Source organism: Molothrus ater, chromosome 4 (assembly GCF_012460135.2).
Source record: "Molothrus ater isolate BHLD 08-10-18 breed brown headed cowbird chromosome 4, BPBGC_Mater_1.1, whole genome shotgun sequence".
Taxonomy (NCBI): Eukaryota; Metazoa; Chordata; class Aves; order Passeriformes; family Icteridae; genus Molothrus; species Molothrus ater.
The window spans coordinates 8,157,929-8,185,660 of record NC_050481.2 but is presented as its reverse complement, the minus strand read 5'-3'; the positions used below and the strand labels follow the sequence as shown (position 1 = coordinate 8,185,660).

Below are 27,732 nucleotides of genomic sequence, written 5' to 3'. Positions count from 1 at the left end.
GAGAGCCAGATGGAGAAGCCTTTTGAAGAAGCTCTTCTCTGTCCTCATGATCTTCTTCCATGGCTTCTTGGTGTTGTCCTGAAAGGCCGCTGCATTTTCCCACCTAAGGCAGCTGCACCAGTAAAAAACCCACTGCTCTGGTTGGAAAGAGGAGGAGTCACAGCACAAAGCCACAGTGCCTGCTACCGAGGCAGGCAGCTCTGGCCAGCCCTGGTCAGGAAGTTGCACTCGGGCTTGCACTACAAGGTGCAGCGACAAGGGCACAAGCTGTAAGAGTTCTGTCCTTTAGGGAATGCTAAACCAGAATGTCCAGGAAGGTCCATGCTTCAGATAGCAATCAGGCAGCCGCCTTTCGTGTTTGGCACTGCCTTCTAAATTGTGGGCATGTGTATTTCCCCACAGTTCTTTTTGCCTTGTTTTGTTTAGGGTTTTTTCCTCCAAGTTTGAAAGTTGCTAGGAAACGGCAGCAGGAAATCCCTACAGTCTGCTCTTTGTCCTGAGAGTAACTTCCACCTTATTAGGTACAAATTTATTTATGTAACAACTGAAAGTAAAACAGAATGGAGGAGGGGGTGGAGCATTTGCTGGTGTCACTTGTGCAAACCTTATCCTAACTTCTGTGTTGTGTCGACTCGCTGCTCAGCACTCCGAGACTTGTGAGTATTTCACAACTTTTGACATCCTCTTGTTTACTTTTTTCCTTCATTAGAAAGATGAGGGAACTTAGAGCTTAGCTTCAAATTATTAAATGCTTTTAAAAACTGTCTAATAGGATTTCTTATGAAATACAGAGTTTAAGTACTGTATTTAACCTTGCACTTGGCACCTGTTTCTCTATTTCTGCTGTGTTAGAGAAATCAGCAATTAGAGAAAATTGGTGCTAGCTCATGAAAATTTGTCATTGTTTGCTAACAAATTCACTCAGCAAAAATGAAGAGAAAACAAAGCTACTGCTCTGAGCCTGGTTAATATAGCAAGGACAGAGGCAAAAATCTGGGGGAACAGTTATTTACTTCTTAGTGTATATGGTTGAAAGAGCATTAAATGCAGGCAGAGAACAGATAATTTGCAGACAGTGGAATCTTGGTGAAAACAGTGACAGGGTTTCTGTAGATGATAGAAGTGTTCTACTCAGTAGTAAACAAGAGTAAACATATGCACTGGTGAGTCTTGTTAAAAATAACACTTTCTACCTAGGCATAGACTCATAGATTCATATAGGTTGGAAAAGAGGGAAAGATGTGGGGAACAGAAACTTGTCACAGATTGTATTGTCACAACCTGCAAAATTATATCTGTGTAAGTCTAATAGGAAATTCTCCTTCCTGTGCACAATCACTATCTTGCAATTCCTTCTGCTTAAAGAAGATATTTTTAGGCAACTTACTTTTAAGAGAGTCTTATACTGTGGAAAAAACTCCTGATGATAATTATCACAGCATGTTTGGCTATACTTTCCAAGTAGTACATAGTACATAGTACACAGTACATAGTACATAGTACATAGTGAAGTGCTTCCTTTGTCTCTCCTTTGTCTTTCAGGATGTTTATTTCAATATGTTCTATTTACAGTTACAGATTAATTTGGCATGTACCAGTTAAATGGAAACGTACCACTTAGTTATTTTGTCTTGGAAAAAGATAATTATAGATTAACATAGTCTAAACAAACAATATTTATAGCTCAATAGAGGTGTTAAATTTGGGAGTCTACTGGGCTGTTCGAAGCTTAGAGTATGCCTTTATATCTGTGCCCTGCTCTGCACCAGCACCAGAGGGCAGCCCCTGGTACAGGGCCAGGCTCTGGGAATGGGGATATCCAGGGATGTGTGAGAGACAAACTGCTGGAATTGCATCCCCAGACAGGCCCTGCATGAAACACAGAAGGCAGCCAGTCACCAATGGTGTTCTCCAGGGCTCAGTGCTGGGGCCAGCCCTGTTCAGTATCTTTATCCATGATCTGGATAAAGGCGTCAAGTACACCCTCAGTCAGTTTGCAGATGACAAGTTGGGTGGGAGTGCTGATCTCCAGGAGGGTAGGAAGGCTCTGCAATGATCTGGACAGGCTGGATCGAGGGACCGAGGACAACTGTTTGAGTTTCAACAAGGCCAGGTGCCAAAGTTCAACCCCATGCAATGCAATGCTGCAGACCTGGGGCAGAGAGGCTGCAAAGCTGCCTGGTGGAAAAGGACCTAGGGGTGCTGGTTGAGAGCAGCTGAGCATGAGCCAGCTGTGCCCAGGTGGCCAAGAAGGTCAATGGCATCCTGGCCTGGATCAGCAATAGTGTGGCCAGCAGGAGCAGGGCAGGGATTGTCCCCCTGTACTCAGCACTGGTGAGGCCACACCTCAAGTGCTGTATCCAGTTCTGGGCCCCTCACTGCAAGAAAGACACTGAGGTGCTGGAGGGTGTCCAGAGAAGGGCAGTGGAGCTGGGAAAGAGTCTGGAGCTGCTGCTGAGGGAGCTGGGGGTATTTAGTCTGGAGAAATAGAGGTCTGGGCATGACCCTATCACTCTCTACAAGTCCCTGAAATGGGGTTGTAGCCAGGTGGAGATTGATCTTTTTTCCCCAAGTAACAACTGATAAGACAAGACAAAACAGCCCCAGGTTGTGCTAGGGAAGGTTCAGATTGAGTAATAGAAAAAGTTTCTTCACCTAGAGTGCTCAAGCACTGGAACAGGCTGTCCAGAGAAGTGGTAGAGTTGCCAATACAGAAGATCTTAAAGGACACATAGGTGTGGTGCTCAGGTTAATGTCTGGACTCAATGATCTTAAAGGTCTTTTCCAACCTAAACAATTCTATGATGTCATTATGGATGCATTATGTCTTGCTGTCATTATGCATGTGTGAATTCTCTGGGAAAAATAAGATTATGGTCAGATCCTGAGGAGATCAAAGGACCCTGCGGGATTCAATGTGAATCAAGCAAAAGCTGTTTATTGTCCTTCTAAACATTGTTTATCTTTACTTCTTATCTTGGTCTCCACAGTCACACATTGTTTAATTGGTAGCTCTGCTTTGTCCATGCATCTCTTGATTGGTAGCTCTACTTTGTCCACAAAGCAAGCAAGCATCTCTTTCTTATTCTAGGTGGTAGATGCTGTAAGCGTCATTTTACTCAGGTTGACACCCCTTTGTCTGTCAACTTTTCTGCTTCTTCTTTCTTCTTGCAACATCAGCTTTTTTATCCACAAAGGTGACCTTGTTCTTTAGTTCCAGAAGGTTAGGCTGGTCCATTTAGTACATGTCCATTTTCCTGTAAATATGATCCTACAAGATCCATTCTAAGGCTGCCTAGGAGTTCACTGAAAATAGAGAAGGGTCACAGGGGACAGAGGTACAGGCTGATGTAGAACAGTTGGGAAGTATGGATAATATAATGCTAGATTTTTTTTTCTCATGAGTGAAAAGTTAATCCTCAGCTTCCAGCATCCTTCACGCCATGGCCAGTGATATATGTGACACAAACCTCCTGGTGTCAGGTTCAGGGCTCTGCCAGAACAACGTTTCCCTTTCTGTGCTCAGGGTTCAGCTCGTGCCAGCGCAGCAGGGAGAAAGGCAGTGTGGAGCAGCTGGCTGTGAGACATTCCAAACAGTGGGGTTTGTGACCCGCAGCAGGTCACGGCTGTGCGGGCCAGCACTGTGCTGCTGCTTGCAGGGATCAGGGAAGCGCAGCAGCCCATGCACAGTTTCTGGAACAAGCTTGTTAGTCTGTGCAAAAGTACAGATTTTATTCCTCCTGCTTCTTTTGCTTTTTTCCATGACTCAGTCTTGTTGCTACACTCTCTATTTCAACACTGCACCATCTAGGAGCTAAAACCCAGGAGAGCGAATACTCATGCATTCCTCTTTTTTTTTCTTTGAGGCTTTTCTGGGCACTTAAACTCATAATGAAAGAGTGATTTTAAAGGTTATTTTAACAACAATTCTCATTATTATAATACATTCCCAATTCTCTATACCAAGTTATAGTGCTAGGCAAAACAAGAACATCCCAAACATGTCCATTTGCTCTCCATGCATGCTAATTTTTTTCCAATTTTCAAAAGTATTTTAAAAGTAATCGCTTCAAAATGGAGGGAGGAAATCCCTACTTTCAGCTACTTATTATCAGCTACTGATTTCTCAGAGAAATGTTTATGAAGCAAAATCTCATTTTCTATAGCAGTTCCCAAATTTAAAGACATTTTCTCACTCAGCTGAGCTGTCTGATTCCCATTTTACAGGTTTTGATAGGACAGAAATTCATTCCAAGAACGAATACTGACATGTTAACAAACAAGGTGATAGAGTTTGTTTCTGCAAAGAGCAAACTCTAGTGGAAAGCACTATTAATGGTTCCTTATGGGAATGCATGCTCAGAACTCCTTTTTGAGCCAATGTTTAATGGGACAGAACCAGGTTGGAGGGCCCTGATACCTACACAGAGGAAAGGACTTCTGGTTTCATATCATTGATCCCACACCGATTTACCTTCTCACTGCCTCTGTGCCAAACAGAGAAGGTCCCTGCACACTGGAGGTTCCTCTGCTCTTGCTGGAACAGTGCTGTTCCCAAGATGGATCCTGTGATCCTGTGCTCAGAATGAACCTGAAGGTAGGACCAGAAGAGAAGGGCATTTCATCCAAGCTGCCTGTACTTGATCAGTGTAAACAGAGATCCCACTTGACCAGGGCTGAGTGTCACCTTTGAGATAATAGTCTGCACAACTCTGAGAAGTCTGGTCTAGGATTTCCTCCACATCCTTTAACTAACCTGGGGCCTATTCTCCATCATCCATCAGGATTTATGGTTGGCTAGGGCTAAATTTTTATATCATGCTGAGAGCACAAAGAATATGGTCACCTTGGCAGCTAATAAAAGCTTTCTGTCTTCCATTTGTAAACCAATGTACTACTGTAAAATAAGAAAACTGATTCCTATTTATTTACTTATTATTTCCCTTAGAAGTTAGTGAGGAATAGCAGAAATATTTGGAAATATTAAGAATATAGTACATCAGGAGATGTACTATACAATTAAGCTGTTGTCCCTGCTGATAGTTATTATAAGCAAGTTACCAGATACTTGCATCATTACAAATTATCATACAGTATTTCATGCTATAACAGATGAGGTAAGTCCTTAGTGGCAGCATGGGGTGATCATTCAGACATTGTTGATACAGCTGCTATACATCACAACTGAACAGTTTAATAGTTTACCAATTAACTCTAATGTCAATGCTTAAATATTCTTCCAAAAAAAATGGTGGATGGAATTTTTTTGCCCAACGAGGAACTGCTTTTAAAAGACTGTTGTATAAAAATGTATGTAGACTAAAAGGGTTGCGCTCTGTGGTAATTTAAAAAGTCTTATACTGAAGTTGCTAATCCAGCCCACTCATGCTGAAATTTATCAAATATATTAGGATGTCTTTTTGTAAAGTAAAAATAAAAGAGAAGAATATTTACTGGCTGCAATTTATTTTTGAGTAGATGGACCATCATATTCTAAACTGCTAGCCAGAAATTATTCCCACTGCACCTTTCCCTGGCTGCAGTGTCTTCCAGAAGGCACTGAATGTCAAGTGTTGGTAATTTTCTTCCCTCGAGTTTAAGCTGTACATAAGGACAGTGTGGGATAGTTTATTGTCTCTGCTGGAGAAAGAACCTGATCTTATTGACTGTGTTCTGTCACCGTCTGCCATGGACTGTGTTTGTGAAGATACAAATTGGACAGTGCCGTTGTTGAGCTAAAAATCTTGTGATAAACATATATAGTAGAAAACCCATTTTCGGTAAAAAAATAACAACAGTGATGAGGTTTACTTCACATATCTTAAAACTAATTTTAGCTGTTAATATATTGTTAGCATACTATTAACATTGGTTCTTTTTTTGGTTGATAAGCAACATGACAGAGAGTTGGGCATGAACTCTGCAGCGTCTTTTGATGCTGCATTGGGTGATTAAGAATTATGGCACTTGTACCAGTGGGGCCTGCATATTTCCTGGCCAGTGACAAAACTGCTGTTTTCTTGTAAGGGAAGAAGCCCTCACCTGCCCTTCCAGAGCTAAGGAATTCTCTGTGGGAATCTATGTGCCTGACTTCTGAAAGCTGCAACTTTCAGTGAAGCTTGTAAGAGGAAAAGCTATCAACATGAGCACACTCATGTTGATAGCTTTTGAGCACTTATTGCTCAAAAATAATGAATTGTATCTGTTAGTATAAGCCATACAGCCAACTTGCCTCAGGCTGAATGCCATGAAAATAATAAAGGCAGAAGAGGCATATCAGCTAGCACGAGGATGTGTAGTGCGCTTATAAAAACAGGAACATGAGTCACAGTGGCTCTCAAAGGCTCAAGTACTGTAACCTTTGCCAGAAAAGAAATTAGTACAGTATCTTTCCCTGATAGTGTACTTAGGCAATGGTCTGGCTCCCAGAGGTTTACTTTGTGCTGCTTCTTGTAAGGGTAAATAGGTCAATTGTTGCTTCACATTCCTGAGGTTTGATTAATGCTGACACTATGATTAGTTGGGCTCAGTGCAGTGGAGAGGCTGGGCAGCAGAGGGGGTGACAGGAGGGTGAGAGCTCACCTGGGCTTGCACTGGTGCCTCTTCTCAGCCTGGGGATTCCAAGGGGTAAACCTGTCCTGCAGTGACCAACACTAGGTGCTGGTGATGGCCAAAGCCATCGGACTGGGGTTCACATGTGCTGCCTCACTGCTTACAGCTTTCTTTCACTCATTTTATTTAATTTTCAATAATTTTTATTGAATAAGAAAAGTCTACAGCCTTAGCTAATTACTTACATGGGCACAAGAAATGTGATTTTACACTGTCTAGAGTATATATATATATATATATATATATATATATATATATATATATATATATATATCACTTACCAGTATATTACCCGTTTTCATCTTGATCACGGATTAGTTAATTTTTCTCAAAAGGATAGGAAAGGATAAGAAAAGAGGAATTTCACTCTCCAAATGCAAAAATATTGGAAGAGCCTAAATATTTTGGGCCCAGCGTGTGATACCTGGAGATAATTTTTTATTTTTGTTTTAAGTGATTGCTTAGCAGTCTCTAGGATTGTCTGTGTTCACTTTAGCCCCCAGTGTGTTCTGTGAGGTGCAGCTGTGAGGAATTGCAGCCCTTTTGAACTAAGCTCTGCAGGGACACATTTTTTCTTCGCACTGTAACATCTACCCTGGAGAAACCTGAGCTAGTATCTGACTAGCTGACTATAGCAACCAGAAATATGTGCCTGGGGAGCATGAAGCATCCCATCCTAGGGGCAGATATGCAAAGTAACTAAAAGGGAGGTTTTTTTGTGAAGCAGGGCTCAGAAAATTATGGCTGCTTGTGAAAAATCTGTGTTAAGGAGTGTGCCCAAATCACAGAAAGATGCTTAGATGAAGGCAAGGAGAAGGCTCAGGGCTGCATCCAGCTGCCTTTGTCATTGAACCCGGGTTTTCTTTCTGTGATCTTGTGTCTCCTTTTCTCCACACCTTTTTGGTCAAACAAAGCCATTTATACAGGAGTTTGGTTTGGTTTGGTTGGGTTTTTTCCAGGAGCTTGGTCCACTTTGTGAAAACAATCCATTTGGTTCACAAATGCCGTATGAGAAAAAGGAAATCATTACATCATACTCTGATTAAAGATATAATGCCTTTTTATAATTATGAATTCATGGAAAGGCAGTGAGCTTGGGATTGAGTTTCAAGTTGAGTAGAATATGCTTTAGTGATCATAAATCCTTCTACTTCTGCTACCCTCAAACTTTCTCCTTCCTTTCACTTCCACCATCTATTGATTCCTTGCTGTGTTCTCCATCCGGTCATACAACTCAAATTCCACTTCTGTGCACCAGCAGCATCACTGTTTTCTGCCCCTAAGCCTTCACAATGCTGTTCCTGTAGAAAGCCTGTGTACATACACACAAAATGTTCTGCCTGCCTTGGAAGCTCTGAGATGGAGGATGTCAGCGAAGAGACTGCTGGACACCACCTAAATGCCAAAAAATACCTTCTGCAATTATGCAAATAAAATAAGCCACTCAGGACTTGGCCAAGCTTATGCAGGTTTTCTAGGCTGCCCAACTTGTAAAAGCTGCCACAAAGCACTGCTTTAATTAAATACTTATAAACATTTAATTTTTACGAAAGAAGTGCATGTTTTCTGCTAATTTGTTTTTGGAAATGAGTGAATTACTCTTAAGGGGACTTTAAAGAAAATCACTACCCTGAGTAAATAATTCATTGTAGAAAATTCCAGCTCCAATAAGTTCACTTTGATCAAAATACAGGTAACTGAAACTGAGTCTTATTGTATGAGACCCAGCTGCTGAACGGCTGCAAAACTGGCCATGGTGCCTTTACACATTACAGAAACAAGACTGTGTTCTTAGCCTGTATCTCTGAAATTCTCTGTGCTAAATTTTCTGAGAAGACAACGCTTATGCAGTCACACATCTGTGTGTGTTTTCGTATTTCCATCCTCCACCACATTTCTTTTAATTCAAGGCCTAACTTCATTGTATAGTTCATATTTGGAAGAGGCACCTACAGAACCCTTCTTCAAGCCTCCCACCTAAAGCTGGGCTGGATTTGACATCACAGCAGGTTGCTCCAGCTTTGGTTGATTTTTCAGTACCTCTGAGGATGGAGCTTCTTCAACTTCTGTAGGGACCCTTCTTCACACATTTATTTTCTTGCAGATTATGTTGGGACTACTTTTATAGAAATGCTAATATTAATGTCCAAATAAGCTGTTCTGTCAACATGCTTTCATTTTCTGCTGTATCTCTTCAAGGCCTTGCTATGAGTGCAAAATCTATTGCTTGAACAAAAATCAGCTTGTTCCTCCAACCGTAAAACTTGCAAGATTTGAATACAAATCTAGGGGAAAAATTTTATAAAAGAAAAGGGAAACCTTCCAATTGCATTTTATTGTGTCACCTGTAGAAAGGTAATAAAAAGGGCAATGAGCTTGTTAGATAGTCACCATGATTGTCATGAGAAATCACAGAAATTATCCGTTCCTGACAACACACGTTTTCCAGGGGATCCCCCTTTATCCTACAGAATTCAAGGATGCGATTCTACTATCTAAAGAAAAATAACCTTTTCAAAATTTCTGTCTTGTGCTTTCCATTTATTTAGAATATATACAGGGGACTTGCAGAAGTTACTCGCCAAATTTAAGAGGCTTCCTGCTTTGAATTATCTTAATGGATAGGCTGAAAGCCACTCAGAAATCCATTGTGGATTTATACTTACATTTTTTTCCCCCCCCATGTAGGCCCCAAAATGTAGTTTTCTGATGCAGATGCTGTGCTTCTCCTCTGAGTATTGGTCCAGCAGGCAGGATGCTGGGGACAGCACGGCCAACACAAAACTCTGCTGGAGCACTGAGCAGGCTGCAGAGTCAGGTAAGGATCACTTAAACAACATGACATTTTTTCTAAAATTTCAGCAGAGCTTTTAATGTTGTTTTGCAACCCAACATGAAAAGTAGGTAATAAAGAAAATTTAAGGCTTGTAAACATCTCTGGTATTTTAGATTAAATCCCTACACTCTATAATTTTTACGTTGTTTTTTTCCACTCCTTGTTGTTCAGTTGTACCAGAATTAACTTGCACACCATAAATAGGTCTGGGTTTTTTTCATATTCATATTTTTCAGTTGATTTGTGACACAGCAAGTTCTGGCCAACTTTTCTGCTCGGTCCTAATCCCTGTGTCTGGCTGATATTTCACAACATGTGAGGCCAAAACCCCTGATCCTTGAGAGTATTTACTACACTCTTTACTGTGGGGAGAAATCCTTGAAAGTGTGCAGCCTCTGTAGCACTCTTCAGAGCTCCCCACATATTATCTCCTAGATGATTTGGTAGCAGTTGCATTTCCAGTAGGCAGTGTGGCCAGGTCACCTTTTTATAATCCCAAAGTCATTAGCATTTGGTGTTGTCCCAAAACAGGTTGTGCAAGAGGCAGATCCACACACAGAGCTGAGGTATTAGACTTATTGACACTTCTGTCCAGAAATGGAGGCTGGATGGTGCCTCCACGAAGCCAGCACAATGACTATTGAAACTCTTCACTATTTATAAAATTTTAGCAAGGAGAGGCATTAATGTTCATTGGCTACAAGTCACATAGTTCTCTTATTCGTATTAATTCTTCTTTTGGTTGATGATTCTTATGTTAATTTGTCCTATGCTCAGTCTTTCTCATCTTTTCTGCTGGCTTTCCAGTCGTTTTTCTGCAGAAGCAACAGAACCAATTAATCATCTCAAATTTGAGTTAATTACCGATTATCCACTAGCTTCGTATGACTTCATGCGAAGTGCCAGAATGATTGCATCAGTCTAAGCTTTTATTAAAAGCAAGAAAATATAGACCTCCTGATTTTGGAGAAAAATTTGGAACTCAAGCATCACCAATGAAAGCTATGGAAATTTGGAAGCAGGTCCCGAGTCACTGTCTTGAGCATGCCAGTTCTTCCACAATGATTGCCTGTAGTACATGTAAATAACCTAAGGTTATTTACTCTTCTAAGGCTGTGAAAAAAATCAAATGCATGACAAGGAAATAAGTCTTTATTTTCACTGAGAATTTCAAATGCACATTCAGCCAGTGGTGTTTTGACTACAGGATTTTCTCAACAGCTCTTAAAAAAATATAAAAAGCCATTACTCTTGCAGCAAGCTGCAGATGCAGGGTTGTGTGACTATCAGAAAGCAAGTTTGTTTTGCCCTGTGGTCACACTAACGTTGCCTCTGTTATGACTCACCTAATTAAATGCTTTCATCCTTCATGATAAATTAAAACAAGTCTCATGTGTTCTGGAAGCAATTCTGTTTGCTTCCAAAGCCAGTGAACATTTTAAAACACAACTATACCACTACCCCTTTTAAAGGTAAACGTAAGTTTGGTATTTTTGCTATTAACTTATCATCTCTTAAATTAACAATTTTATGCTGTTTCTTAGATTTATACACACTGAATGATGTAGCTATGAAGGTACAAACAAAAAGACAACATTCTTCTCAATAAGGCTTAGTTTCTAACAGCAGGTGTAACATACAGCCAGATATAGCATACATGTGTAACATCTATGTTGTGTCCCTTAAAAGAATTAAAAGTGCAGATTAGTTGAAAATATAAATCATAGTAGAGTAATCTACTGTTAGGAAAAAAGCTGAGGAATTTAACCACTAAGAATAAGTATATCGTTGTGCACTGTGTGATTGATTTGTACAGATTTTTTTTCCTTTAAATCTTTAATCATCATTAAGGACTTGAACTATATGATGCTTTTCTAGATGATCTATCTTTTCTCTTGTTTTCAATGGAGATTATTTATATAAAATAGTCTTTAAAGCTACTGCACAAAAGCTAACTTAAGTACATTCTGATATCAGAAGTTTCAGAACAGTTTCCAGAGATCAGCTCAAAGAGGTGTCACTCTCTGCAGAACAGACAGGTAGTTACAATATTAGCAGAAATTTAGGAACCCCGGTTCACAGTCAGTTTCCCAGAAATCAGATCAGCCTTCCATTACCAGAACGGCTGAGTAACAGAATCTGTCTGTTGGCCACTCTGTTATGAGCCGTCTTCATACACCTGAAGAAAAGAGGCCATAAACAAAAAGTCAGAAAGGAGCTGATCCTTGGGAACTTGACAGGGGAGCAAAGGAGATATTAATCTATAGGCTCACAAACAAGCCTTAGCCAAGGCACTGAAGAAGCTCCTGTTTGGTGCAAGTCCGTGAGCTGTGGTGCCTTCAGTGCTTCTAGAGGGTCATTGTTAAGGAGATTGCTGAATGAAAGTTTCCCCTGACATGTTTCTTTAGTATAAACCACTAAACTAACGTAGCAGTGAGAACAAATTTAAAAACGTGGGGTGATGTATGTTGCATCTGGTGTATTTCTTCACTAAGAGCCACTAGTGCAAGCAGGAGTTTTCTCCTGTCTGCGCTCCATTGACTTCAGTCCTCTGACATCCCCAGCCAAAGCTGGAATCAGGCCTTTTTTGCAAAGCCTGAATGAAGATGTGTTCTGTCTCCAAGTTTTCCAGATGGTGGCGGGAACAAGAGGAAGACCACGAAACAGCCATTCCATAACTTACAAAAACCACAATTTTCATGATTGTTGCTAAGGAGAAAGGGATGCAATATTTTCTATTCCCTAGCTCCCTAGTGAGGATAACAAACAAAGTCTCTTCCATGGGTCATTCTACAGTCTCTTGAGATCCTCCTGCCTACATATTTTGTCTGCTGACTGAATCACAGCCATGGTAGTGAAGTGATATCATATGGGTGTCCAGCACAGATTTTGAATCACTGTTCTTTCACAGCATTCAGTGGTAGTTATCCAAGCCAAGAAATAATACTTTCCTGAATGAAGTTATACTGGGGAAAGTTTATTCAAAGCGCTTTTTTTTTTCTTTCTTTCTTTTTTTTTTTCCCTAGAGGAAAGAGAGAAAAATGTCACCATGGCAACTTACTTTCAAATGAAAGCATCTTCGAGTGTAGTGCAGTGTACTAGCACTTTTTTTTTAATTAAGAAAATCTCCTCCTCTAAATACAATCTAGAAGTTTTACTTCATTCTAAGATGGATGATTAATTAAGTCCTTTTATAGGGAATGTGGGATTTTGTTGGACTTACTACAATCACAATCCCCCAGTATTTTCTAACAGATATCCTGAGGAGGTTAGACAGCAGTGGAGGGAGGAAAAGACCTCACAGTGGCATTTATATGTACAGATTTAAGAAAAACAGGTACAGAAATAACAGTCACTTCAATGAATTCTGGTAGTTATAAAAAAGTAGAGTTTATATTAAAATATATATTTGTCATGCAATTCTCTTTTCTACGCTCTCAGACAGCTTCCAACTAAACTTCCAAAGAAAAGGCTGCTATAAATGTAGCTATTTCTCCTGCAGCATGACACAATGCACCAGATTATTTATGTCTCCCAATACTCTTTGCAAAATGGAGTTGTTAACCTTTATGTCATGGCTGAATTCTTGTGTGGGTATTTTCTCTCTCTCTCTTGAATCCTAAGTATGCTTTTTTTCACATCTCCTTGTCTCACATTCAAGCAAACTTTTCAGCAGAGAGCCTTGATTTGCATAATTTGTGCTCTTCTCTTCTCTCTCCCCAATTGCTCTGCAATTTTTACTCATTGAACCAGTTGTTTGTGTTTCCCAGAAATCTGTAGCTGCATACAAGGAGAAGACTGCTCCTGTGACTTCCCATTTCCCACAGAAACAAAGCAGATAACTGCATGCTTTTCCTTTTTAATTTGGTTTTATTACAATTCCAGACAAACACACTATTATTTAATGGGCTACAGCTTTTTGCCTGCAGTTATGCTCCTTTTGTTTCTTACAAAAGAGATGTTTCTCACCTCATTATCTTGTTCCACACAGTTAGAGACCAACCCCATTTCCCTGTTCCCTTGCTGCTATTCAGAATGAACGGTTGTGCCATAATTTACATTATATTAGACTTTTCAAGCATATTTTGGTGGATTCAGTCCTTCAAAGATAGAACTCTCTGGGCTACTGAAGAGGCCTGGTTTTAAAGTTTTTTGTAGTAAATGATGTGAATTTCATTTTGCATCATGATACTAATGCAAAGGGGAGATGATAAAATAATATATCAGCATTAAGGTCTGGAATCATATGAATCAGCTGCAGGATTTCTCACTCTATCTGCTGCTGATTTGCAGGTAAAATTGCCCATTTAGCTTGAGAGGTATGCTGTGGCATTTTAGATGTAAGTTTCTGTCTTCATGCACTTGTGACTGGAATAGAGTTAATTTTCCACCAAGTACCTGGTACAGTGCTGTGTTTTGGAACAGAGATGAGAATAATGTTAATAACACTCAGGTTTTAGTAGTTGCTAAGTAGAGTTGATGGTGATATATGAGGACATTTTATCCTAAGACTGACCATTTTTGCTACCATCTTTAAGAAAACAATTCTCAAAGTGCCAAATAAATTTAGGACTAAATTTTTCTTTAGTCTGCAGAAAACAACTGCTTCAACCAAGGTCAGACATAATCCAAATTCAGTGGTATAATTTACTTAGCCATTCTGCCCAGCACTTCCCCCTCCAGAAGCTCTTATGAACATGATGGCAAAAGGCAATATCTAGATGTCCTGGAAGGTCCTTCTTCTCTTTTGTATCCTTTTCCATTTTGAGAAGAGTCCAAATGCTGTTACTACAAGAGACTAAGCTGTGATATGCAGATGTGTTGTGAGACAAAGAGCTCCTCCAGAATGTTGAAGAATCTTCTTTAGAAGCACTATGTAGCACTGAAGTCCTATGTGCAAAGTGCTTGATTTAGTAGCCAGTCTCTCAAGAGCAATTCCACTGTGTAAGCACAGAGCAGGAACTAATGAACTAATGTAACTTCTTTGTTTGGAGCAGGATGGTTGTTTTCCTGAAAATCTCTGTTGGCATTCAGGAGCGTGGGCATAAACCCAGGCTGAAATGCTCTGCTGTAGGTACCTGCTGTTACCATTTGCATTGTCTCTAGCTGATCAGAACACAAAGTGGAGATTTCCTTTATGGCATTTCAATTGAACTTTTCTCATGTTCTACTTTTGAAACAATTCCTTCTTTTTCCTGTCTTTTTCTTTCTTTTTTTTTTTTTTTTGACGAAGCCCCCACTCATCTCCTGCCCTCATGTAACTGAAAATATCTCTCAGATTCATAAGATTTTATGGTTGCTGTAGATTATTTTGCATAATTTAAATGAAACATGAATATTTCAAGTCTCATTTTAAACTGTGTGCAATTTCAGGATACACAGGTCACAGTGAGGACAAAGGAATTTTCTAGTAGTTTTTCTCCAGCTAAAGATGAACAACTTGAAATAGTGCAAATTTATGTACTGTGCACTTGTGACAATTTTTAAAAATAAAATAATTTGACTGAAACTATGAGCAAGATACAGTGTTGAGAGTGAACTCAAGCTCTGTATTACACTTAGTAGAAGTGACTTTTAAACAGCAATGTGGTTCAATCAGGGCTACAAGTCATTCTCTGCCCTCTTTAGGACCTGAGGGGTTTTGCCAGTACCTTTCCTAAGAGTTCAGTGCTCAAACCATATCAAAAGCATGGAGCATCCAAAACCTGGGGCAGAATGATTTATCTCAAAGCAGCCTATGACACCTGTTTTGTCTGGACTTAAATATCAGAAAACAAAATAGCCTTCATTTAAGTAATGAAAACTAATTTTTATTTCTGTTTATACTTTAATTATTTTCTAAAGGACCATTTTCTCTAATTCATATAACCAATTAAAACTTTTGCAAATGGAAAAATCTTTATTTCAACATCCTGCTTGGCGTTTCTAACCAGAAAGAAACCAAAATGCCATATTTAAGCAATTTTTTCAGTTATACACTCAGATTCTTAGCTGTTACAAAGGTTTTATCCTATCAAATTGTACACAACCACTTTTTGGTTTGTTTTGTAATTTACTTGCTATTTTTGTCAGTCTGGATGTCAAAGAAATGGGACTGGAAATAATCAAATATTTGAGTCTTGTCTTGTGTGAGTTAAATGTGACTAGCTAAACTATTTCTCACTTAGAAGAAAAAAAATGTAGCATTCTCAAAGTAACAGTTATTCTTTTTGCTCACTATCCCTCCAATTTTCTGAAGGACAGGGAAGCGCCTTTCCAAAAAATATGCAAAGCATTTGAGTAGTATAAATGCTTCCACTCTCACTGAAACAAATAAAATAAACTGGTGTTTATCATCCCTTCAGCTGACCGCAAACTTGGATTGGTGGGGTGCAGCTCTGTTTTCTCTCAGCTAGATTGCTCAGTTTTGAAATGATGAAAATGTTCTCACAGTGCCTGGTGAATTGAAAGAAAAATAAAGAGGTCAAACCCACAAAAAAATAAAATACGTATTTTCAGGAAAAGGGTAGACGCCAGCATTTCCTCCATTGCAATGTGTGAAAATAATATGCATGTTTATTCAAGTACTTATTCATTGTGACATTGTGACTTTTAGAAAACTTGATCTGAATTATGAGGAATTATGTTCCATATAATGACACTTCATTAGCCTATGCTTGTCTCCTGTAGAACGTACCTTATGGGTAATATTACCATTATATGGAACATAATTCCAAGTGTAAAACAAATCGATGTATTAAATGTAGGCGAATCGATTGCAAGAAAAGCTTTCTGAGACAGCAGACAGTAGTGACATGAATGCATAATGGAAAAATCAAAAAATTAATTAGGAAGAACATTTTGTTTCCTGGGTCTGAAATGCTGCTGAAACTGTTCTTGCAAAAGCTTAGGAGACTTCAAGGTGTGTGTTCTCAGGAGGAGTAGTCTAGTACAATAGTTCAGAAATTCAACTGCTGGAAAGTAGGAGCAAAAATGAGTGAGCTTAGAAGCTTGGAAATTCCTGGTTTTAGGGAAGAAAAGTGTAAAGTTCTTCAGCATGCACATCTCAGCCATACTCTGCTATGCTCATTAGCCAGTTTGAGTGTCCTATGGAGAGGGCACAAGGAACATTGGAGAAAGCTTGTGCTCTCTTGAGCCTTCAAATATTTTTTTTGCATTGTTTGTATTGGCAACAGCTCTGGTTGTTGCTTGAGAGTGGGTATAATCTATCAAAGTAGCTAAAATGTGCTGATATGCTCACTCTGACCTGAGACAGATGAAACACTACCATTTTGTTCTGATTTTGTTCCTCTTCTGGAAATAGGCAACCAATGCTATCACTGAAGTTTTTTAAAAACCCCAAAGATTAATGCTGACATGTACAGAGTCAGCTGGCTCCTTGGTTCTTTGGGGTCCCAAACTGAGACGCCCAGAGATTTATTATGAGCAGCGTGTCATAGAGAATGCAGTCATAAAACTTGGGTATAAAGCTGATTCTAAACATATTCCAGCATATAGTCAGTGATGTTCCAGTAGCCAGGTGGCAGCTTGGGACTCATCTCTGGTAATTCCCATGAATTTTCCCTACTGCCTCCAGTTGCACACTGGCATGTCTCTCTATGTGCATAATAATCCTACTATAGCAGAGGAAGTATACTTGAATATCTGTGTACAGGCTTTGCCCCAGAGGTCCTGGTTGTCCTTGAGGGGCTGCAGCTGCCATGTCCTTCATTGGGCTGCAGCTGTGACCAATGAAGATAACTGGGATAAAAGGGGGTGGGTTGGCCAGTTTGGGGGAGTTTTGAAGGATCCCTGGGTGGGAGAGAGCAGCATGCAGCAGATGCAGTCAGTGAGGATCTTTGGCTGTAAAAACACACCAAAGAGGTATGGACTTTAGAAGTCTGATAACAACAGCAATATGAGACTCTAGAGAAATAATAGAACAATGACAGCCTACGATGCTTTTTAGACCAGAAGGTGCCAGGTTGTATGTGAGTGGCCTTAAATTTTTTGCTAACTTTTAAATTTAACAACCAGGGGGACCTTGTATGGTGTTTGGGTAGGTATTTGCCAAAACCCAAATTTGTTCACTGTTTGCAAGACAGCAAAGTAAATAGTTTGCCATGTTGTGCTTCCACTCAGGAGAAATAGGTACCTTGCTGTGGTGGCAGGGAAGCAGTCAGCTGTTTGGAGAGCAAAGAGAAGCCTCAGAAAGCAACCCTACCACAGCAGGCTTGTACTGCCTTCAGAAAACTGAGTTGTGCTCAGGCACACAGTCTCACATACAGTTATTAATATCCATGGTCACTTTTCTCTTTTTATAGGGAGATCATAAGTGTGTGACAGATAAAACCCTGTATCAGCCCTTGTTTAGAATGAAATAAGATTGTGTTCTAGCTTTACCATTCAAAAATGATGAAGAAACGTGCTTGAAAGAAAATATTATGGAGAAATCTGATCTTTAACTAATCTCCCCAGTATGCTTTACCACAATGTGGATGTTGCACGTACACTACTGCTGTATTGCACTCAGCCCCTGCTACACGTAGTAAAAAGTGGTTCAGTGTGCAAGCTCATAATGGCTACATTCCACAAAAATACATTCAAAATGTACATAAAAGGGGGAGGTTTCTGTAGTGCACACACGCTAGTGCTTTTCCAATAATCACTTCTGTATCCAAAGATAAGAGACTAAGAAGGATTGTCCTGTTCCTGTAAGTCCTCTTGCATTATTATTTATAAGCAATTTGTAAAGAACGTAAAACAGGAACACTTTATTTTCCATTTTTTTTTTCCTTTTCCATGCCTATCCTATATGAAATAAATTTGTGGTAGAGATACTTTGCTCATCTTTGTTAGAATCCTGATTCTAGTTTTCTCTGTCTATTCATCAGTTTACAGTGCTCCGTGTGCTGCTTCCTCAATTGTTCTATGAACCTATTTTTCCCTGGTTAATATTTTTGTCAAATTCTCAACAACTTTGGAAATTAAAAATGTCATTGGTTTCAGGAAAGCTATCACAATTGTCACATATTAGGATTTATTTCTGCTCTTTAAAAACATTAGGAGCCGAAGAGAAAGTAGAATGTTTCAAACTGCATCATGCCTCTAATTCAGGACCCAGCAAATTCCAGTAAAAATATCACTGTAAGAGAGGGCCGTAGATTATAATTCTTTTTAAAAAGCTCTGAAACTTGTGTAACTTCACAATTTTGAGAACTGCCTTTGCTGTTTTTAGTCTTTTATCTAGTACAAGTGTGTTACAGATCTCTACCAGTGTATAGTCTTACAGTCTTTAAGCTGAGCATGTTGCTAAGGCAGAGATATTATTTGTCCAGCAGCTGTTCCTTTAACTACTATTTTTATGGCCTCAGAGGTTTCAATTTTATGCATCAATATGACATCATTTATAATTTTTTTGCTGTTCAAGTTTCCATGTTTAATACTGTTCTAGCTGTTAATATCCTACCCTAAAGGAACAGAAATTTAATCCATAATTGTGTTCTCATTCCCTGTTGGGTATTTGTTGCTATGATAAAAATAGCACAAATAAATATTTACAAGGAGTGCCTAACAGCAAATGTATAGATCAGGACACATTTTGTTAAACCAACTTTAGTTTTGGCTCTATTTTATGTGTTTTATTAATGCCCTTTACATTTTGAATATCTTTTTATTCTCACTGTTTACGTATCTGTGAGAGCTTATTCTGAAAGGCCTTTTAACTAATTATTACATATTGCATCCTGAAGGGTGTCATTTGGGGATAAATGGTCACATCTAACCATCTGTGCCTTACAAATGAGTTTTTTGCGCTGTACTTTTTCTTTACTGTGTAGTTGTGCTAAATTATTTTTGTCACTAGCAAAATTCAGGGGGTCTCTGGGTCAATTGTGTTTGGCAAGCTAACCTAGCATTAATATTATACATCCTTGCATCAAGAAAACATTAAGTTGATCTTTCACAATTTGAGGAGTGATTGATACCTTGAAAAAACTGACATTGCATGGAAGGATGAAAAGAGAAAGAAGCATAAATTAGCTTTCTTTCCTGGCTGGATTTTGCCACCTGGCAAATATAAGGTCTATAGCCAAGTAGAGGGCACATCTTCACAAGGCAATAGTCTGAGCTCTGGGCCTCAAGCACACTTTGCAAAAGAAAGTAAAGGTCAAAAGAAAATATTTAACTTCTTACATTTTATCTTCCGATGTTTAATGTATTGAGTGGAATAGCAATGACTCTATGACCTTTCAGTAAAGTTTTCCAACAGGCATTACAAACTTTAGTCTCTAGCATAAATGCCAGTTATCAGGAACATACAGGAGAAAGGACTGCCAAAGCAAATCAACAACTACTTGAGCAAACAGAGAACATATAAATTCAAAATGTTATATAAACTGAGAGAGTCTCCTGCCATGCTGATTAGTGAGAAAACTCTTTTGAAGGCTAGCACTTCCCTGATACAAGCAGAATAAGCCATGTAGGATAGTACTCCACAAGAATGTCACCACTATACCACAAAACCAAGAAAAGCTGTGGTTCTTGGTGGGAGAGAGGTGAAAGGCAAGTAACCAAACAGGAATCATGTTTAAAGAATACCCAGTTTTATTGCTGAGAAAAAGTGCTTTAGCCAGCCTAACTCTAGGTAAATACGAAACTTTTAAGAAAGCACTTCATGTCATAAAAGCTTAAACATTTAACAAAGCAAGGCATGGTTTGGCTCTCAGCCAGACCATCATTCAGCCATGTGATTCAGTTTACGACCTGGTAATTCCATTGGCTTCCTCTCTGGTTCACTAAGTGAAAGCCAGCCAGAAGCATGAAAAGCTCACTCTTTACATTGAAACCTTGAGGAGGAGAGCTGCTGATAACACCTGGCAGAGCTTGAGGGCAGATTTCCTTATCAGTGCAAAGAGTGATAGGGAGAAGAGGAACTACAATAGATTCAGGCACCATCATAGTGTGGAAGCACCTCTTTAATAGTTGCAGCATCAAATGGTATTCAGAAGATATCAGAGATGTAAAAGAAGGGTTTTTTGGCAGTGGTTTTCAAGGCTGTACTTATAGGTAGCATCTGCAAGAGAGTTTCTTACTGTCTCAGAGAACATTAATGTGGTTCTCTGTTTTTATAAATTTGAGTAGTTACATTCTGACACTAATTCAAATTCAGGGCTTTTTTTCTTTGTTTCCCTTTGAATGTTTGCTATAAGAAGCCTAAAGTAACTTAGGGATGAAAGAGCTGAGAGATTCTTGAGTGAAGCTGCTTCTTTGACTTTCAGCTTTTACTCCATGACAAGGCAGTTAGAATATGTCTTTTCTCTAAAACTTACTCATAATCCATGAAAATTTGATTTCAAAATTACTTATTTAAGGGCTCAATATGGAAACATCTATCTAATTCAGAAGTACTGCTTTATTTATGGGCTCCCTTCCTCTTAAAGTCACTTCCACTAGTTTATGAAACCTTTACTCTCCATGGCTCCACCCCTGGAAAAAAGAAATCAGAAGAGAATGTTCTTTTGGTACAGGACTAGGGAAAAAAGTTGATTTTGTTCTCAGTCTTATGGACTCTGACATTCTGTATGCTTCTGAGCAGACAGAAGGAGCTCCAGTGTTATGCACAGTACAAAACCTCAGATAGATGCAGCGCTCTAGCTGTGCAGTTACTTGGTACTTTGTCCCCTTGAAGGTAATTGCACTAGAGCAAGAGGACAGAACAATTAATTAGTGGAGCCCACAAGCGGAGGATAGCAGAGCAAGAGCCACCGGGTGAGATTTTGTTGGGGGAGGAGGCAGACTTCGCTGAAGGAGGCTCTAATTACTGTGGCAAAAGAAACAGGAGAAGAATTGCTTCAACAATGCAAATGAGTGGGTGTAAAAGTCAGCTCTACATGATACAAATAGCACTTGAATACAGATCTAAAAAGACCCCTACTTTCTGCATGAGACGTTTCTTAAAAAAATGCCAAAGGACTGGAGAGAGCTGGAGGTGATGGTAAGATTTTAGAGGGAAATTTGCAGCAGTAACAGAGACAAGAAGATTTAAAGTACTTTGCTGCACAGGAAGCCAGAGAGAAAATGCTGAGGACGCATATTTTTAGAACAGGGGAGAAGAAGAGACCGACTAAAATAATAACAAGAAGTCTATTGTACTACAGAATGACATGAGAAATGGGAAAAATAGATTGTTATGAGAGAGAGGTGTTTGAGAAGGCTGATTTGCTCATGGGAACAAGGAAAGGGGGCTGATCAAGGAAAAAACTGTATGCTAGAAGTCAAGAAGTTAAAGAAAATTCGAGAATAATCAACAATTAAGGTTAGACTTCAGGGCTCTAGGGTTTTTTATAGGGTGAGAGGTTTTGCAAATGGTGAAAGACTCTCAGGACATTTCAGGATTTTGAAAGAAGTGCACATCAAGTTCTGGCAGGGAAACATATTTAGGTCTGAGCCACCAGTTGTGAAGGCAACACTGGCAGAAGTTCCCTTTTTCCCACAGAAACTGAAAACAGTATCACCAGTTTCTAAATCCCTCATAAGATCTGAGCACATTGTATGTTCCGGTCATTTGTTTTCAAGAACAAGGAAGCAGATGAGGAATAAAGATATAAATTAAGAATAAAAATACAGTTGAATAAAAATACAGTTTAAAATAAGGAGAAAAAAGAGAAGGCCTTTGCCAATAGAACCAAATGGCATAGCCTGGATAGAAATTTTCTTGTTTATGAATATCTTATCGCAAGGATTCAAGGAGACATTTATAAGAAAATATTAATAAAAAAGTTCAGATATATGGTATTTTTGGAAGAGCATATATTCACTTCCAAAGGCTTTAATCTTTAAAGTAGCAAGTAATCAGGACACAAGCTACCAGAGGTATAACAAAGACAGAGAGTAATTAGTTAATGATTACACAGAGTAGGAAATCAAACCCAGACATTATCCAAAGAAAATTTTTGTATGATAACATTATGTGTTCAAGGAAGGAGAATGATTTGTAAAAGCTTCTAAGCCAGCTTGCAATGCTTCTGTTGTTGAATAATAGTTTGGATGAAAGAATTAAGAAATTCAAGTAGAAAATGGGCCTGCATTGGGTCTGCAAAAGAGTGTGTTGGGGGATGTAGCTGACATTGAAACCTCTTTATGAACAAACTTTATAATGTGCATGTAGTACATTTTTTGCGTATTTATCATCAGTACAAGATTTCTATTACTTCGAAACTCTAAGCATTTATTTTACACTAGCAATTATAATTTATTACAATAAAGGTTACCTACAATATTTAGGAAAAGCCAATATGCAGACATTCAATCATTAAGAAGTGTTATTAGAGTAAACAATTATTTAAAATAGGAAACAAATGACAAATTAATGATAACCCTGGTCCATTATTCACTAGATATCATAATATATTATTTCTTCATCATGAAAACTTTGTGCTGCAGCATAAATTTGATAATTCCTTTGGACTGGGCCTCCCTCTCAAATCAAATTTTAAGGCCCCATAACACTAATTATAAATTACAAAGCTGGTTTGTGCTTAGGGATCCATCATAAGTCTTTGATAATTTGTTGAAACCTCATCTCATGTCATAAAAACCAGCTTGTAGAATGATAAAAATGTTCAGCTATTGTAAAATATTTCCAGTATACTTTAAATTATTTTCTTAAAACTTGGGGTTAAAACATGTTTTCTTCAGCTGTATCCACCAATCAGGTTTAAAATTTCTTTAAATACACTTGGAGTTTCCCCATAAGGCTACTTCTGACTTCACTTAAATAATAATAGTAAAAAATACCTCAAACCCAACCAAAGTAGGATATTTTCTAAGGATTAGCATATCAAATGAAAGAAGGTAGTGTGCAGATTTAACAAAAACAAATTAACAAAATCCAAACCCATAAGAAATAACATAGCAATTTCAAATCAATGCTAACTGTGAAAAGGACAAAGCTTTTCTGTCATGCTATAGCAAAGTGATTTAGCTCTTTTGACCATATCCATGCAGTTAATAATTATTTCCTTTTTTTATCCCGTACATTTGAAAAATAAATGTGTATAAGTACTTAATATTTTGGTTTAGTACTCATATTTTCAATTTCCATTTGTTATGTAAGTAGGGACAGGTTTAGCCTTGCTTGTAGACCTATTTTGGCTGACCATGACACAGCATCCTCCATATGGAAGTTGCTCAGAAGATGTAGGAGAGGTTACCTGCTCTGTCCTTTCTGCAATCTAGATTGTCCAGTATCATTAGTTTACATGGCTTTTATTGAACAGGTTTTGGACAAGCAAAGGGGATTAAAGGGACTGAAACTGCATCCCATTATTGAATGTGGACATTTATGTAGGATTAGGTAACTATGTTATTTCAGCTCTATCTTTGGGAATTGGAAACAAAATAATTGCAACGTATTTGAAGCATTTTCTATTTAAGAGAGTAGCAAATATTTGTTAGAAATACTTTGGGGAAGTCGCATGATCATTACTCTCCTGGCTCTGCGTTATTAAAGTAGCTTTCAGCGAGTGAGCTGCAATCCTGATAGTGCATGGACTGACCTCCCATTTGGATGTTTTACCCCTGCACAGCTCTCCTTTTGTTATGTTTTCTGGTCCATTTAGAAATATTTACTTACGAGTTTGCAGGTAAAGGAACGTCATTTGAGTCAGTTACAGAGTATTGCATGTTGGATAAGGAATAAAAACTTGGGTCAAAACCACTGCACTGCAGCAGATAATTAACCTAAGCCTGTGAGGGAACTTTATCAGCTAAATCAAAGGGTTTGTGACTTTGGAACAAAGGTTACTGGGCTGTGCACGGAGAAATGTTTCTTGATGGACAATGCACAGCTTTTCACAGCTTCTCCTTATTTCCAGTTGCTAAACTCCACTGAGGAAATTCTGAAATGCATCACTGCCCACTATTAGACACATATAAACTGTGTAAAGAAATGTAAGTACATACTCTATCTAAATATTTTATTTAACATGTGTACACATAACTATAGTATTTGATGCATTCAATGTAGAGTCTCACATATATGCAGCCACAGTATTGGAGTTAAAGTTGTAGGGAATTAATTGAATTTGGATAAGAAATGGTAGCCAGGGGAGAGGTGGAAAACAAAAGTCCTTTAATATTGACTCTGTGTTCAATTGCAGCGTGCAGTATGAATTGATAAATAAATAGGGAGCCCAGGATGAGTTCAGGTTTTCACAGTGTGCCTTCAGCATCTGGTTTTCTACCAACTGTCTGGCAAAGTGATTATGTATTTCTCCAAGCTACAAATCAGTTGGTCTTTCCAGCTACACACAACAGGGTTTTGTCTTTATTGGAAGTCTTGGAAAATTGGTTAATTAAGTCAGTACTAAAGCAAAATTCTGTGGAATCAAATGGTGACAAGCTATCACTTTGGTTGTGTCTTCCAGAAAACACACCTGAAAAGTATTTGTCTGCAGTATCTGCTTCTGAACAGCCACTGCTTTTGCCTTTTAAAGAATGAAATGGGACTAATCATCTTCTTCCTATGGTAAATACAAAGCTAATGCCAATCAGACAGTAACCACAAATTATTTATTTTTACTATCACAGCTGTTACTTGTCTCCAGTCACTTCAGAGAGTGGATTTGGAATTTTATTTTAACACTTTAAAAGAATTTTAGGTGTTTTACATCAGGTAATTGAACCTTTTTCTTGCATTATGTTCTGTAAATCTGGCCTTCTAAAACACCCACATTGTTTATACTGTGTGTGACATGAGAAACTGTTTTTATGTATCTGTGTGATTTTATCATTTTTCAAATACACTTGCTTGCCCCAAACATGGGCCATATGTATTTACATGTAAACACTGTATCTCTAATATCTTACAATGCTGAGTCTTTTTTTTCATCGTGAACGTTGTAGATCCCTCCTGTTTAGCCTAATGGTCACTGAGTTTCTTCTGTTCCAGTGCTTATGTACCAAAGACAGAAGCAGGTCGTTGCAAGTGGGAAGAAGTTCTGCAAGATTTGCAAACGATCAAGACGTCCAAAGTAAGTTCATGAAACAGTCAGCATTTCATATAATCATAGAAGAAGACTTAATGAAATATTTAGCAGTGTGTTCAGCTAAGAAGTGCTAGTGAGAGGGGTGGTGTTTGTTAGGCAATGTTTATAATTACAACTCTTATTTCCTTGTAGGATATTGATGTCAGTTTATACACTGCAAACGCAGATGAGGATGTAAGTAAACTTCACATATAACCATAACTAATGTTTAATATGGTGGCTTCATAGCCTTATTAGAAATTATCCCCTAAAGTAGACTTGTTCTAATTTGATACATGTGTCTAAAATAAAATAATTTGCCTTGGAATAAATAGTACTTCTAATCAATGTGCTTATGATAAATTATGCAAGCAGGTATGAATTATCCTTATTTAGTCATCTGCTACTAAAATCAATAAATTGAAAGGGATTATGGGTGGGGCTTTGAGCATCCTGGCCTACAGAAAGGAGTCCCTGTGCATAGCAGAGAGGTTGGAAGTACAGGATCTTTAAGGTCCCTTCCAACCCAAACTATTCTGTGATGGTGTGATTAAAAGTCATTTTATCAAGGCAAACAGTGCTAAAATAATTGTGGGATTCATTTTTTATTTAAGGGAGCATTACCTACTTCCTCTACTCTCTTACCCATTCTGAGTTCAGGTCTCTGAGTTAAAGTGTTAAAACTACTAAGCATTATATTAAATTAATTCCACTATGTTTAGTTATAAGCCACGTTCCTATCCTAATTCATTCTTTTCCTATGTTCTTCACTAAGACAATATGTTTCACCCCATCTCAGCAAACTGCTTGATCTTTTTGTTCTTAGCTCTCACAGCCAATATTCAAATGTATTTAAATAGTAAGAAAAGATGCCCAGGAAGTAAAAACCAGTCTCTTTGTGGCTGATTTTAGCTTCGATTACGTCTCACTTATATCATACTTGTGGTTTAAATTATATAATAAATTATGACCTCCGTTTGCTTATGCTTTTTTAATTGTAAACTATTGCAACTGCTTTTTTTTTCAGGAAGAATGCCAAGAACTTGTAATGAGGTGCTTTTTCTTAGAGACAGAAGTGATATTTCAAGAATGCCGTATCAAAAATTGTAGTAAAACACAGGATGTGTGGAACATATGGAAAAATGGAAATGACAGCTTCAAAAAAAATAAGGTAAGCAACACCAATGGTGTGTGGAAAAAAGGCAAATCAAAATGAATATTGGATAGCAGAAATACCTGTTTTGTTACATAAACTGTGGGATGAAAACTAATGAGATTATGACCTGTACTCATAATAATGAAAAATCAGTTGTTTGTAGAAAAAGACTTTCAGGATTCCTATCAAAGCAAGTACTTTTGTGCATGCTTACATGTGGTAGGGTGTTGAATGTGTGTGTATAAAGGACAGTTTGCAGCTTCAGTACCTGCAGTCAGATATGTTAGACACAGGCAGAAAAGTATCCTAATTTTCAGAGGGACAATCATTTGCATCTTCCACTGAAGTGATCTACCTCTCACAGACAATCCTGTTCAAAAAGCTAAGAAATGCACAGACCATAGAAGGCTCCACTTATATTTTCCATACCCATTACCTTCAGTGGAATTATTCCCCTAAACAGGGCAAAAAACCTAATTCTCTATCAGAATGAATGGATTGGTATCCTGCTTTACTATTGCTTTTTTTTTTTTTTCAGTTGGCTTCCACAAAATCAGAAAAATGCAAAGAATGTGAAGAATATGAAGAAAAAAATTTTACAGAATTTGTACAAAATTTTGAAAAGGTTATACAAAGGGATTGCAAACACTGGTCAAAAAGACATAAGCTGGGAAAAAAGATGCTCACGTGAACACCCTCAGAGAAATTAGATTATCACCAAAAATAAACCAGAAAAAAAAATTATAATCCTGTTGGCTATCTCTTAATATATCTGTTTCTATTGTGGTTTTCAGGTAAGCTCAATTACTTCTTCTGTCCAAGAACTCAAAGTCAAAAATTAGAATATTTATGTGAAGACTCTTCTTTGCCTTTTCCCCCTTTTGTACAATGCTAACATAAGGGCATTAAAAACTAACTCCAGTTTTCTCACAGAAGGTAAAGCTGGTGCTTGGTTCTCATAGCCAACAACAACATGTTCTGTTCCTTCATTTGTTACCTCTAACATGACTTTATTCATTAATGTAATGACTACAACTCCTTTATTGATTACCAAAGATTTCAATTGAGATGTCAACCAAAGCAGTGTTAATTTAATTCTGTGAATAAAGTAAGTGACCAAG

General features: G+C 38.3%; 1 protein-coding gene across 1 annotated transcript; it reads left to right on the top strand.

The window, feature by feature from the left end:
* The first annotated feature begins 372 nt into the window (after window positions 1-372).
* IL15 (interleukin 15) lies at window positions 373-27,732 on the top strand. The gene is made up of 7 exons (XM_036383056.2): window positions 373-656; window positions 9,301-9,430; window positions 24,856-24,956; window positions 25,380-25,461; window positions 25,609-25,650; window positions 26,483-26,626; window positions 27,150-27,732. The coding sequence occupies exons 2-7, from the start codon at window positions 9,368-9,370 to the stop codon at window positions 27,300-27,302; spliced, it is 585 nt and encodes a 194-aa protein (XP_036238949.1). The 5' UTR covers window positions 373-656; window positions 9,301-9,367; the 3' UTR covers window positions 27,303-27,732.

What these genes read in the sequence shown, in the direction of transcription:
- IL15 (XM_036383056.2), top strand. Translation starts at nt 9,368, where the DNA reads ATGCTGGGGACAGCACGGCCAACACAAAACTCTGCTGGAGCACTGAGC. An exon ending in CTAATCATCTTCTTCCTATG is followed by an intron (nt 24,957 to 25,379) that starts GTAAATACAAAG and finishes CTTCTGTTCCAG; the next exon opens with TGCTTATGTACCAAAGACAG. An exon ending in ACAGCTTCAAAAAAAATAAG is followed by an intron (nt 26,627 to 27,149) that starts GTAAGCAACACC and finishes TTTTTTTTTCAG; the next exon opens with TTGGCTTCCACAAAATCAGA.